At 38.9% G+C, this 15,573-nt stretch overlaps 1 protein-coding gene across 1 annotated transcript in view; it reads right to left on the minus strand.

The window, feature by feature from the left end:
* STPG2 (sperm-tail PG-rich repeat containing 2) overlaps window positions 1-15,573 on the minus strand; it is a 555,694-nt gene that overhangs the window by 406,337 nt on the left and 133,784 nt on the right. Inside the window, exon 6 of the mRNA XM_006893099.1 lies at window positions 3,620-3,721. Within this exon, the coding sequence (XP_006893161.1) occupies window positions 3,620-3,721 (102 nt within the window). The remainder of the gene's footprint in view (window positions 1-3,619; window positions 3,722-15,573) is intronic.

Consider the following 15,573-nt stretch of genomic DNA (forward strand, 5'->3'; position numbering starts at 1 on the left):
CCATAAAGATATAAGAGACAATATTGGACCCAGCTTAGAAGGGCTAGCCCATGGTATAAAGAAGCTGACAAATACAACTAGAAATGCACATTGAGGATAAAACTGATGAATGAATGAGCCTTCTAAAGATTAAATTCCTGTGTGCATCAAAAAGTTTTCCTAATAGGGTGAAAAGGAAACTTACTGAATGGGAAAAAACTTTAGGAAATACCATTTTAGAAAAGAGTCTCATAACAAAAGTTTGCAGACTACCACAGGGCCTCAGAAAGAAAAAGACTGATAACCAAATTACAAAACGGGCAAATGACATGGAAAGATTTTTCACAGAAGACATTCATATTCAAATGGTCAACAGACACATGAAGAAATGTTGAAAATCACTGGTATTAAGAGAGTTGCAAATCAAAACTACAATAAGATACCTTCTCATCCCAGTAGCAGTGAAAAAGTTTAATAGAACAGAAAGCAATAAATGTTAGAGAGGATGTGGAGAGATCAAAACACTCATACACTGCTGATGAGATTGCAAAATGGTACATTCACTGGGGGAGACAGTTTGGAGTTTCCTCAAAAAGCTGAACATGGATATTTCATTTGACCCAGCTATTCCACTGCTAAAAATATATACCAAGGAAATTAGACCTGAGAAGCTAAAGGAGATTTGTACACTAATGTTCATATCAGCATTATTTACAATCAGTAGAATATGGAAACAAGTAAATGTCCAACCACAACCAAATGACTGTGAAAGTGTGATAAATTGACATGGTGGAAGACCACGTAACAGTCATCAGGAATTATTTCAAAAAATACTACATAACTTGGGAGAAACTGGAGAGCATTTTGATGAGTGAACTAAACTAACTCAGTCTCATAAGAACAAAACTGGATAGGACTATTATTATAAAAATAAAAGGATAACTAGTAAAATATGTAGGGGGGTTGCAAGAGGGGGAAAAGGTCCACGGGGGACCTGAAAAGATAGGTAATGGTAGGAATACATCAATGGTGATTAAATTTAAAAACAGGGATTAAATTATAAAACACAATTGTATGAAATAAAATATAAATGAAGGAAAGTGAAACAAAATGTATATGAATTTTATATGCAAACAAATATAATTTTTTATTTTACTTTTTTCCCAAGTTATTTTTTCATTTATTTTCCCCTTTTTTAATTGAGATTTTAATGAAAGTGTACATAGAACTTGAATTTCCATTTATTCATTGTTGCACCATTTCCTCCCTACCCAACCCCGCCCCCATTTCACTTTTCTATTTGAAAAAAAAATTCTTTCGTTGTTGTATAATCCACCCCCTCCCACAGTCCAAGTTACTATGCAGCTCTTATTCTCGACTGTGGTCTTGCAAACAATACCCACTCATATATTCCTTTTAAAGAGTCCTATTCTTCATATGTTTCAATGCAATGTACATTAATTATCCCCTCTATTGTTAGTTTCCTCCTAACCACATGTCAGTCCTGTTTTATATCAGTGGCAGTATTCAGTATTTGTCCTTCTGTCACTGAGATATTTCAGTGTTTTCTTGCTCTATTCTAAAGACTATTCTAACAATTGTCTCCTGGTCCAAGTACAGGTGTCACATAAGCACAATCAAGTGTTCTGCAATTCCCATTCTTCTCAGAGTCAGTCACAGTTTGTTAGAAATTTATACAGTCAAGTATCTATGCATAGTCAATAAAACACAGATTGGCATTCCTCTGGTACTCTCTGCTTTTAGACAAGATCCACCTGACATTAGCTATAATATCCCTAATACCATAGTCTCCTCTAAACCCAGCCTGCAATTCAGGCAGTTCTCTGTGGATGTGCTGTTCCAGTCATTTTTAGATCATTTTCAGCAGAATCTTGCTGGCATGTGGTATCAGTGACAATGTTCAATAATTTCCATACTCCAATGGTTTAAAATTCAGAAGGGTGTGTGCCAAGCTTCAATCCTTTCTCCATTTTTTTATTAAATGTTATGCTGAGCAAATTATTTGAGAAGGGGGACTTTGTGAAGAACGGGCATCAGGAATGGTTATAACCTTTGGAATGCAGATGGCACGACATTGCTTGTTGAAAGTGAGAAGGAAAGGAAGTGCTTATCACAGAAGTGGAAGCAGGAGTGCATCCACCTCCGAAATGGCTTGCCTCTGGAAACTCTATAAACAGTGTTCAGGACTTTTGCTCATAGGGTCGCTATGAGTCATCTTTGACTCAATGGCACCTATCAACAGTAACAATGACAACAGAGAAAGAGGAATGTTGGCCTAGTGGACAGAAAGTTTTGTCACCAAGCCCAAGGTGGGTGGTTTTAACCTGCAGTCCTCAGGCCTGGTTCAAATTGTTTTTTTGTCAAGCAGTCTTCTAGGTGGTATAGCACTGGTCTGTGAATGTCGTACAGAGGAAACTCACAGTTTCTGTGATGCTAAACACTGTGCCACTGATGTGTCAAATGTGATAATGGTTACCCAAGGTGGACAGTGTTTGGCAGAGCTTCTCGATTAAAACAAGCTTGGAAGCAGGAGTGATATCCACTCTGAAATGGCTTGCCTCTGGAAACTCTATGAACAGTGCTCAGGCCTTTCGTTCATAGGGTCACTATGAGTTGTCTATGACTCAACAGCACCTAACAACAACAACAACAACACAACCTTCATTACTGATTGTATCTCCACATCAAGAAAACAAAATTACAAAAATTCTCACCACTGTACTGAAAGTCAACATCATGACAGAGGGAGAAAAGTTTGATGCTGTCAATTACTTCATCTTAAATGGATCCTCAATCAATACACTCGGTACAGCAGTCAGATGCACAGAGTCATTGCACTGGTCAATCCGAAGTTAAAGACCTCTCTTTTCAAATTACTGAAGGATAAACATGTCAGTTAGAGGACTAAAGTGCACCTGATTCAGACCCTGATCTTTTCAATCACTTATTATGTATCTGAGGACTGGACAATGAGTAAGGATGACAGAAGAATTAATCTCTTTTAGTTGTGGTGTTGGAGATGAGTACTGAATATACCACGGACTGCCAGAAGAACAAACAGATATACTTTGGCAGGTGGAGCCAGAGTGCTACTTATAGACAAATATGGTAAAGCTTCATCTCACATAATTTGTGCATACTACTAGGAGAGTCTCTTCCTTGAAGAGAGGCTTCATCATGTTTGGAAAGGTGGAAGGATAGCAAAAGAGAGTGAGATCTCCCACCAGATAGATTGGCACCACAAGCAATGGGCTTGAGGATACCATAAATTGTGAGGATGGCACATGATAGGACAAGGGTTTTGATCTGCTGTTCTTAAGGTTGCTACAAGTTTACTCAACAATACCCAACAACAGTAATAACAACTAAAATGAAGAATTCTTTTTATCTGTTTAGCACATTAGCAATGTTAAAAATTTTTGTTGACTTGAAATGATAACACCAACAATATATTGACAAAAACCACAAAAATCCACACTGTACTCTCTGATGCAACCATCTCATTTAAAAAAGTAAGGAAAACAAAGCTCAACAGTATAAATTTATGCATTAGTTGCTAACCTGGCATTTCTTCTTTACCAGCTTTCTGTATGAATTGAGCAGTTCTTTTGTTAAATACAGACTTTTTTTCCCTTAAGATTTTCTTCAAGGATCTGAGATCAGTTTGAGTTTCATTATATGTTCCAGGAGCTGGGGTGATTGATTTTATAGGTACAAATCTCTAGAGAAGAAAAAAAAAAAGAAATACAACAATGAGAGAAAATAGCACATTTAATACCTCATGAGTTAAAATCTGCATTGGCAATCAGACATTATAAGGAATTAAATTTATACCTTATCATAATAAATTAACATTAATTAATATTTTATGCACAGGAAATTCTACAATAAAAAGCATTAGTAAAATAATCTGTCTGTGTTTCACTGACTATATAAAGATATTTGACTGGGTGGATCACAACAAATTGTAGCTGACCTTGAGAAGAATGGGAATCTCAAAACACTTGATTGTGCTTATGTGAGACCTATGCTTGAACTAAGAAACAGTCCTCAGAACAGAGCAAGGAAGCACTGTATAGTTCAAAATTAGGAAAGGAGTGTGTCAGAGCTGCATCCAATCTTCATACCTTTTCAATCTATATACAGAACAAATGATTCAGGAGGCTGAACTCTATGAGGAGGAATGTGGCATCAAAGACTCATCAACCTATGTTACACAGATGACACAATCTTACTTGGTGAAACAGAAGAAGACCTAAAGCACTTGCTGCAGAAGGTCAAAGACTGTAGTCTTCAACATGAGTTGAAGCTCAACATTAAGAGACAAAGATTCTCACCACTGGGCCAATTGACAGCACCGTGATAGATGGAGAAGAGATTAAGGTTGTTAACAATTACAGCTTGCTTGGCTCCACAATCAACACTCTTGGCACCAGCAGTCAAGAAATCAAAAGATGAATTACACTGGAAAAATCTGCTGTCAAGAACTTCTCAAAAATGCTGAAAATCAATTATGTCAGTCTAGAGACTAAGGTGCCCTTAATGCAGGCCATGGTCTTCGCAATTACCTGCTATGCAACAGAGAGCTGGACAATGACTAAGGAAGACAGAAAAAGAATCGATGCCTTTAAAGTGTGGTGCAAGAGAAGAGTCTTGAACATACCATAGACCACTAAGAAAACAAACAGGTATTTCTTGGGGAGGGTGAAATCAAGTTTCTCCTTGAAGGTGAGGATTTTGAAGCTCTGTCTCACATACTTTGGGCATTTGGCCAAGAGGGACATCACTGGAGAAGGACATCATGCTCAGAAGACTGAAGGGACAGTGCAGGAGAGAAAGATCCTGGATGAGATAGACTGATACAGTAACTGAGGCAATGAGGGCAGGAATGCTTAAGTCAGTGACACTGGCTCTGGACAGGGCAGGATTCAGAACTATTGCACATAGGATTACCATGAGTCATAGGCAACTTGATGGCACATAAAAAACAACAATAATATAATCTACATGCTAATACTTTTATGTATTATGTACATTATTTGCTGAATAAAATCTTCACAATCTGTCCTAGAAAGTAATTCCAAAATACAATCGGAGTGATGAAAGTGGGCATCCTTGTCTGGTCCCCAGAGAAGGCCTTTAGTTTTTCTCCATTGGGAAAGATGTTGGCTCATGGTTTTGAGTATATACTTTTCACTATGCTGAAGAAATTCCCTTCTCTTGCAATTTTGTTGAGCATGTTAATCAGGAAGGGGTGCTGGATTTTTCAAAGACCTTTCCAAGATCAATTGATAGGAATCTGTGGTTCTTCTTTGACTTGTTAATGTGATTAATTACTTCGGTGTTTTGGTTGGTTGGTGTTTCTTGTATGTTGAATCATCCTTGCATAAACTGTTAAGAATCCTACTTGGTCATGATGATTTATTTATTTTTTCAATATACTTTTGGATTCTACTGGCCAGAATCTTGGTAAGGATTTTTGTATTTATGTTGGTGAGAGCTATTGGTCTATAGTTTTCTGTTTTGTTTTGTTTTGTTTTAATTAAAAAAACAGACAAAGGCCTGGATTGGATATGGGGTTGTGCTTTCTTTACAGAAGAGCTCTAGAAGTATTCCTTCTTTTTCTATTTTTTAAAAAATTATTAACTAGAATTGGTGAGAGTTCATCTCTGAATGTTAGGTAGAATTCACCTGTGAAATCATCTGGGCCAGAACTTTGATGAGGGCTTACAGACTTTTTATGATTTACTCAATTTTGTCTTTTCTGATGGTTCTATTCAAGTAAAGTCTGTGTCAATTTGGATAGGGTGTTCGGGAAAAAAAATCCTAGGGATTTTTCCAATTCCTCTAGGTTTTCAAATGTATCAGAATATGTTGTTAGGTGTCATCAAGTATAACTTATAGCAACCCTATGAAAAAAAGATATGAATGTTGTTCTATCCTGTGCCATCCTCACTCTTCCTGATACACAACAGCCTATTGCAGCAGTCCCTGTGTCAATCCATGTGTTTGAGGGTCTTCCTCTCCTTTGCCGACCCTCCACCACTCCAAGCATCATATCCATTTCCAAGGAATAGTCTCTCTTAGCAACATGCCCAAAGTATACAAAGTGAAGCCTCATCATTCTTGCCTGCAAAGAGCAATCTGGTTGCACCATCTCCAAGATATACCTATTAGTTACTTTAGCTATCCATTTGATGTTCGGTGCTCTTCTCCAACATCATAGCTCAAAGACGTCAACTCTTTTTCTGTCTTTCTTATTTGTTGTCCAGCTCTCAGATGTTTAGTAAGTGAATCAGTCACACTTTAGTCCTCAAACAGATATCACTACTCCTCAGCAATTTGGAGAGGCCCCTAACTGAATATTTCCCCATTGTAATGCATCTCCTTATTTCCTGACTGCTGATAACAAGGGTGTTAACTGTGGATCCAAGCAAGATGAAACTATGGGCAATGTCAACGTCTTCTCCATTCATCATGATGTTTACCTATTGGTCTAGTGGTCAGAAACTTTGTTTTCTTGACATTGAGACACAATCCATACTAAAGGCTGCATTCTTTGATCTTCTGCTACAAGTGCTTCAAGTGCTCCTCACTTTCAGCAAGCAAGGTTGTGTCACCTGCATAATGCAGGTTACTGATGTGTCTTCCTCCAATCCTAATACCACACTCCTACTTAGAGAGTTGGTCTTCTTGGATCATTTGCTCAGCATTCAGATTTAACAGGTATGGAGCAAGATTATAACCCTAATGCACTCCCTTCTCAATTTTAAAATATGCAGTGTTCCCCTGTTCTGTTCACACAACAGCCTCCAGGTCCAGATATAGATTCTGCATGAGCACAATTAAGTGCTCTGGGACTCCCATTCTTCTCAATGTCAGCCACATTTTTTATGATTCACACAGTCAAATACATTTGCATAGATAAAGCGCAAATAGACATTGTTCTGGAATCCTTACTTTCAGCCAGGCTCCATCTTACATCAGCAATGATATCCCTGGTGCAACAGCCTTTCTAAATCCTGCTTTAACTTCTGGAAGTTCACTATCTATGTGCTGTTTGGGCCATTTTTTAATTATCTTCAGCAGTATTTTGCTTCTATGTGATGTTAATGATATTGTCTGATAGTTTCCACGTTTTGTTGGATCATCTTTCTTTAAAGTGGGAACAAATATGGACCTCTCCAACCCATTGGCCAGACAGCTGTCCTCCAAATTTCCTGGCAGACTATTAAGTGCATCCAAGGCTGTATCTGTTAATTGAAATAAGTAAATTGTTTTCCCATTGATTCTTTGAGTCTTGTATTTTTTGCCAATGCCTTCAATGCAACTTTTACTTCTTCCTTCATTACCATTGGCTCCTCTTCATATGGCACTTCTTGAAATTTTTCAGTATCAATCAGTTCTTTATGATTCAGTGAGTCTGTTTGTCCCTTTCATCTTCTCTTGATGCTTTCTGGGTCATTAAATATATTGCTGATAGCATCTTTATATATTGCAACATGAGGCTTAAATTTTTTTAAGTTCTCTCAGTAGAGGGAGTTTTTCATTTTTTATTCTTCAATTTCAGCTCTCTGCACACTTTTTTATTATAATACTTTGCTTTGTTCTCCTGAGCTCTCCTTTAAAATCTTTTGTTCAGCTCTCTTACTTTGGCATGTTTTAAAATACAAGTGTGATTACTGACAGATCAGATTTTAACATTGCCATTTGCTGTATTTCTTTTTTCTACTGTTTCTGGTTCCTTCGGTCCATTCACTTTCCTTTGCTATCTCATTATAAAGAACTATTGCTGTTGTTGTTGTTGTTGTTGTATGCCATCAAGTTGCCTGTGATACATAGCGTCCCTAAGTACAGTAGCTCTGAAGCCTGCCTATCCTGGGCCAGTCTTATTGACTCCGACACATCTACTCTCATTGCCCCAGTTACTGTATCAGTCCATCTCATCCAGAGTCTTCCTTTCCTACACTGTCTCTCCACCCTTCATAGCATGATTTCCTTCTCTAAGGACTGGTCCCTCTTGGCCACACATCCAAATTATGTGAGACAGAGCTTCAAAACCCTAGACTCCCAGGAAAAACTTGGTTTCACCTTCATGGTATGTTCAAGACTTTTCTCCAGAACTACAATTTAAAGGCCTCAATTCTTCTTCTGTCATCATTAGTCATTGTCCAGTTCTCTGATACATAGCAAATAATGGTGAAGACCATGGCCTGGAGTAGAAAAATCTTAGTAACTAGACTGACATCATTGTTTTTCAGTAATCTGGAGCGGTGCCTGACAACAAATTTTCCCAATGCAATTCGACTTTTGATTTCCTGTCTGCTGAGACTAAGAGAGTTGACTGTGGAGCCAAGCAAGCTATAATTATTAACAACCTTACTCTCTTCTCCATCTATCATGATGTTGTCAGTTGGCCCAGTGGTGAGAATATTTGTTGTCTTGATGTTGAGCTTCAATCCATATTAAAGACTACATCTTACTTCTGCAGCAAGTGCTTCAGGTCCTCCTCAGTTTCAGCAAGAAAGGTTGTGTCATCTGCATAAAGGAGTTTGTCAAGTCTTCCTCCAATACTGTTGCCACATTTCTCCTCTTAAAGCTGAGCTTCCTGAATGATCAGACCATGAAATAAACACCTATTTCAAGCATTACCTCTTTGTACAATGATGATCCCTGCTTCACTTGGATCAGTGACATACCAAATTAATAACTCCTTTGGCCACAGGTGCACCAGCCACTTGATGGTAGGCAAGTGTTAGGCTCAACGTAAAAGATATGGAGACAAGATGCATTCCCAATGCACACCTTACCTGATTTTGAACCTACACTTAGTATTTCTTGTAGAGTTGGTCTTGTTTTCACAAATTCCTTAAATATCACATTTCTGAAAATGACTTAATGTCTCTTTAATATTTGATGGACAGCTTTGTAGAATATAGGCTCCTCAATTGACAGTATTTTTCTTTTAGCATTCTGTATGTGTCATCCTATAGTATTCTTGTTTTCATTGAGAAAGCATAGCTTAATCTAATGGTTCGTTTCTTCGTAGAATAATCTTTGATTGTTTTTATGAGGCTTATAATGTTGTTGTTGTTGTTGTTGTTATGTGCCATCAAGTCATTTGCAACTCATAGCGACCCTATGTACAACAGCCCTAAACCCTGCTCTATCCTGTGCCAATCGCACTGCCTCTGACACGCCCACCCCGATTAACCCAGTCACTGAATCAATACAACTCATAGAGGATCTTCCCCACCTGCGCCATCGCTCCACCCTCCCAAGCATGATGTCCCTCTCCAAGGACCTGTCCTTCCTTACAATATGTCCAAAGTATGTCAGACGAAGCCCCAGAATCCTTGCCTCTAAGGAGCAGCCTGGTTTAACCCTATCCAGGATGAATCTTTGGTTTCTTGGCAGTCCATAGTATATTCAATACTCTTCTCCAGCACCGCAGTTCAAACGCATCAATTCTCCTTCTATCCTCCCTAGTCATTGTCCAACTCTCTGATGCATAACAAGTGATTGCAAAGACCATAGCCTGTATCAGATGCACCATAGTCTCCAGAGTGACACCATTGCTCTACAGTACTTTAGAGAGTTCCCTAGCAGCAGACTTTCCCATCACAATACATTTTTTTATTTCCTGGCTGCTGCTGCCAAGAGTGTTGACTGTGGAGCCAAGCAAACTAACGTTATTAACAATCTCAATCTCCACCATCCATCCTGATGCTGCCAATTAGTGCAGTGGTGAGAATCTTTGTCTTCTTGATATTGAGCCTCAATCCATACTGAAGGCTGCAGTCCTTGACTTTCTGCAGCAAGTGCATCAGGTCCTCCTCAGTTTCAGCAAGCAGGGTTGTGTCATCTGCATAACACAGATTGTTGATCAATGTTCCACCAATTCTGACACCACACTTCTCCTCATAGAGCCCAGTCTTTTGGATAATCTCTTCTGCATACAGGTTGAAAACAGGCTTATAATTGTCTTTATTGTTGATTTGGGGGAATTTGAGTACAATATGTCTTGATGTTTTTCTTTTGCAGTCTAGTCTGTTTGGAGTTTGCTGAGTTTTTTGAATGTGGATTTCCTCATTTTCCATGATACTTACAAAGTTTTCTTCAAGTATATCTTGCACAATATTTTGTGCCCCTCCTCTTCTGGAATTCTAATCATGTGTATGTCGTTTCATTTTATATTATCCTACATGATTCTAACGTTTTCTTCCTTTCCTTACATCTCCTCTTTGTTTTGTCTTCTAATATATTTCCACTGAGGTTCTAGTCTTCTGTCTCTTTGGATCTCAGTTCCACCTTTTCTGTTCTGCTTTATTGTACCTCTAGTGTGTTGGAAAATTCTGCCATTTCAAGCTTAATATTCTGGATTGCATTTTCATGCATTTCTGTTATTTCCAGCACTGGGTTGGTTGTACCATCTCTGCCTTGTGATTATATTATTTTTTTTAATTCATATACCTCTGTATTTATGGTTTCAATTCTTTCTTCCACCATTTGTAATTTTTTTCAGTGGTTGTACATGTAACTCCACATCAATATATATATTTTTTCTGCCTCTCTGTCTTTTGGGTATTCACTTGATTTGTTGCTACAATTCTTTCTTCCTGCAATTGTAACTACTTCAATATCTGTTCATATATTTCCACATTGTTATGTATCTTCTGCCTCCCTGTCTCTGGGGTATTCATTGGGTCTGCAATATCACTGCTTAGTTAGGAGAAGAAGTTTTGTTTTCTCATAACATTTGAAGCTGCATGCTGCTTTACTGACATTATGTGAAATTCTTCTTGGTATGTACTATGCCATTTGTCATGTGTCTGTGTAGCTTGTTGATAGTTCCTTATCTTTATGAAGCCATTGTTAAGACAATAATGTATTTCCTTTAAAGCAGAGGGAAACTTGCTTTACCTGAAGAATTTGCTGTGGTAAAACTCACCCTTATTAAAGTTCTTCAAGTCCTCCCTGATCTGTGGCCAAGCTGGGAAGGAAGTTCCCTTGGCTGAGGTGCTTCCTCTCCAAGAAAGGAATGACAATTCCCAGTACCTGAAGAAGCCCTTTCTTGTCCTTTCTGGTATAGAAGGAATCTCATCTAGCTGCAGATTACCTCTCCTAAAGTCTATTTGTGTCCTTGGCTGTTTGTAGTGTGTTTGGTCACCAGGTTCCCCTGAGGCACTTCTTCCTCTCAAAAATATTATCTGTCAATTCTGTTAAACTCGAATTTTCCTAATGTCACCTTTATATCTGAGGGACAATTTTCCTCGGTATGTAATTCTTGGTTGCCATCCCACCCCCAAGGTTTTATGTATATTTGTCCATTGTCACTTAGCCTGTGTGGTTTCTGCTGAGAATTTAGATCTTAGTAATACTGCTTCTTGTAGTCTTATGATAGGCAAGTTCTCATTTTTCCTCAAGTCCTTTCAATATTCTTTCTGTGTCTTTAATATTGGAAAAATTGATGATGCTATGTGTTGGTGTTTTTGTGTTTCGGATGTGTTCTATTTGAGGTACACGTGGCTCCTTGAATGCATACTTTCATAATGTTTAGGAAATTTTTTTCTAGGAAATGTGTAATGACTTCCTCTATGCTTTCTTTGGTCTCTTCCTTTTCTTGAATTCTTATCACATATAAGTAATTCCTCTTGATGTTGCCCCACATTCTTCTTATTATGCTTTTTTCTTTTCTTTTCTTCTTTTTTTATGATTGTGTTTCTAACAGATTAGTATTGAAGAATAAGTTTGTGTTTCATTTCTTCAATTCTGCTTTTTTGTTATTCCAATGTGCTAATTGATTTTTTAAATTTTAATCTTACTATTAAGAAATTATCAAGCAATATCATTGATATGACATGCTAGTAAAATACTGCTGGAAATCATTCAGGAAAGGCTAACACAGTACATAGATAGGGAATTGGCAGACGTTCAAATGGAATTTAGAAGAGGCTGTGGGCCCAGGAATATCACTGCTGATGTCAAATGTTTCCTAGCTGAAAGTAAAGAATACCAGGAAAATGTCTATTTTTACTTTATTGACTATGTAAAAGTGTTTGACTATGTGAATCATGACAAGTTGTGGCTGACATTGAGAAGAATAAGGATCCCACAGCACTTGACTGTGCTCTTGAAGAACCTATACCTGGATCAGGAGGCTGCTGTGAGAACAGAGTAGGGCAGCACATCATAGTTTGGAATTGGGATAGGAGTACAACAGAGACGTATTCAGTCTCCATATCTGTTCAATCTATATGCTGATATATAAACTGTGCCTGACTCTGAGAAGAATGGGAATCCCAGAACGCTTGATCATGCTAATGAGAAACTTATACTTGGATCAAGAAGCAGTTGTCAGAACACTGCTTGGAAGCACTGCATGGTTCAAAATTTGGAAGGGCCTATACCAGGGATGTGTCCTGTCTCCATACCTTTTCAACCTGTATGCAGAACAGATCATCAGGGAAGCTGGGCTCTCTGAGGAGAAATGCGGCATCAGGATTGGTGGAAGGTCTATCAACAATCTGTGTTATGCAGATGACACAACCCTGCTTTCTGAAACTGAGGAGGACCTGAAGCCCTTGCTGCTGAGGGTCAGGACTGCAGCCTTCAGTATGGATTGAGGATCAATGTCAAGAAGACAAAGATTCTCACCACTGGACCAATTGGCAGCATCAGGATGGATGGTGAAGAGATTGAGATTGTTCACAGCTTTAGTCTGCTTGGCTCCACAATCAACACTCTTGGCACCAGCAGCCAAGAAATTAAAAGACGTATTGCGATGGGAAAGTCTGCTGTTAGGGACCTCTCTAAAGTACTGAGAACAATGGTGTGTTTCCGGAGACTAAGGTGCATCTGGTACAGGCCATGGTCTTTGCAGTCACTTGTTATGTATTCGTGTGCTGGACAATGACCAGGGAGGATAGAAGAATTGATGCTTTTGAGCTTTGATGTTGGAGAAGAGTGCTGAGGATACCATGGATTGCTAAGAAAACAAACAGATTCACCCTGAAGAGGGTTAAACCAGGCTGCTCCTTGGAGGCAAGGATTCTGAAACTTCATCTGACATACTTTGGTCATGTTGTAAGGAGGTACCTGTCCTTGGAGAAGGACATCATGCTTGGGATGGTGGAGGGCAGGCACAGGAGGGGAAGGCCCTCTGGGAGGTGGATTGATTCGGTGACTGCGGCAATTGGGATGAGTGTGTCAGAGACAATGAGATTGGCACAGGACAGAACAGAGTTTAGAGCTATTGTACAGAGGGTCGCTATGCGTCACAAGAGACTCAACGGCACATAACAACAAGCCAGACTCTATGGTGTGGTATCAGGATTTTAGGGAGACTCATCAATAACCCATGTTATGCAGATGACACAACCTTGATTGTTGAAACTAAGAAGGATTTGAAGTACTTGTTGCAGATCAAAGAGTGAAGCCTTCACTATGGATTGCATCCCAATATCAAGAAAACGAATGGCTGAAGAGGAGATTGAAACTGTCAACAGATTCATCTTGCTTGGATCCACAATTAACACCCTTGGTACAAGCAGTCAGGAAATAAGGAAACACACTGCAATGGGAAAAATCTGCAGTTAGGGACCTTTCCAAATTATTGAAGAGTAGTGATGTCAGTTTGAGGACTAAGGTGCATCTGATTCATGCTTTGGTCTTTCCTATTACTAACTATGCATCTGAGACCTGGACAGTGAAAAAGGATGACAGAAAAAAGAATCGATGCCTTTGAGCTGTGGTGTTGAGAGGAGCACTGAATACTGCATGGATGTCCAAGAAAACAAATAGATATGTCTTGGAGAGGGTACATCTGAAGTGCCCTTTGGAGGCAAGAATGATGACGCATTATTCCAGGAGGTGCTTTATCTTAGAGAGGGACATGATGTTGGAAAGGGTGGATGGTCAGCAAAGGAGAGGAAGACTCTCAACCAGGTGCATTGACAAGGTGACTGCTGCAATGAGCATTAGTGTGTCAGGAAGTGTAAGGACAGAGCAGGACAGAACTGATTTCAGGTATTTTATTCATAGGGTCGTTATGAGTCATACTCGACTCAATGATACCTAACAACAATTGTATGGTATAAGAAAATCGAAAACCCAAAACTGAGAGGGGTGGAAAAAAAAATCTGAGAAGGAGAATCATAACAGAAAGGGAGAAAGAAAAAAAAGGAGAAATGGGAAAATAGAGAAGCCTAGCAAGGAAGAGAGAGGAGGAGGAGGAGGAGGAGGAAGAGGATGAAGAGGAGGAGGAGGGGGAGAAGGGGAAGGGGAAGGGGAAGAGGAAGAGGAAGACGAAGAGGAAGAGCAGGAAGGGAAAACATCACAAAAAATAAAAAACCCTACAATAACAAAAAAAGTTATGATAATCAAAAATCCAAACAGTATTGGGAAATAAAATGCAAGACAGAAAAGGGAGGACCTTACTAGAGAGTGAACAGTATACTTGATGGGTATTCTTGCCACTGATTTGGTGAGTGAAGGTAAGGAATCTGGTCTGAAACAATTTGTCAGTTCAACAGAAGTTTGGGGTTAGGGTAAGCACTCACATCCGAGTTTCTGGTTATTTGAGAGGTGAAAGAACCTAAAGATATAAGCCAGGCTAAGTTTTGCACCGCTTTTGATTTAGAGATTGCTTAGGGGCAGAGCACACAGCCTGGGATGGAGTTGCTGCTGGCCTCACTGGATCCTACATAAAGCTGCTAAGCATGTAGTCTTTGTCAGTTCAAAGTTTGGGTGGAGGAGGATACACAGGAAGAGACAATCATTGTCAATACCCAAGGGTCACACGTGGAGGGTGCAATACTCCAAATATGGCTGGTAAGTAGCAAGCATGGTATCTTCAAGGTTGCTCTATTTGAGATGAGCATTCAATCAGAAGTAGAACCTCCGTGAATTCAAGCTGTTTTGTCGGCCAGACTCAGCAAAGCTCACTACTCTCAAAGGCAGTATAGAGTCACGCATGCTCACAGAGCTGAATACAAAATGGAATGAGCCTGGGCTCAGTTGGAGCCTGGTGGAACATTGCTATCCATCAAATGGGTTATGAGAGTTGCTAACCTGAACCCCAGGAAGATTTTAAGAATAAGACAAGCTATTATACCTTTCTTGTTATGAGAAAGCTGCTGGTGTGCACACAGCTGGAATTTACGTACCTAAGCTAGCCAAAACACCATTCAAAATGGACAAACTGAAATGTTTACATTTCTGTGGTCCATCAATCACTTTATTCAATATTTTCATTCCATTTTGTCCCTTTGCCTAAGTTAGTTATATTTTTTTATGTAATAATTTTATGCTCAGGGTTGAGAACCATTCTCCATATTTGTCACTTTTGCTTAAACTTTTGTTATAAAGAGAGAGTTTTGGCTCCCATATGTCTAGATAATTTTATCAAAAAAATATATTTTGTTCCTTGCCATTTTGTAAAGTAAGGAAGCATTAACACTATCAAAGCAATTAATTATTGGAAATACCAAAAAGAATTTTCTAATTTTAACCTAATATTAGCTTAATATTTAGATGTTGAGTAGAGTGTTTTAAAAACTATCATTTTCCTCT

The sequence above is a fragment of the Elephantulus edwardii genome, unplaced genomic scaffold (assembly GCF_000299155.1).
Source record: "Elephantulus edwardii isolate Elephantulus edwardi_28Jun2011 unplaced genomic scaffold, EleEdw1.0 scaffold00122, whole genome shotgun sequence".
NCBI lineage: Eukaryota > Metazoa > Chordata > Mammalia > Macroscelidea > Macroscelididae > Elephantulus > Elephantulus edwardii.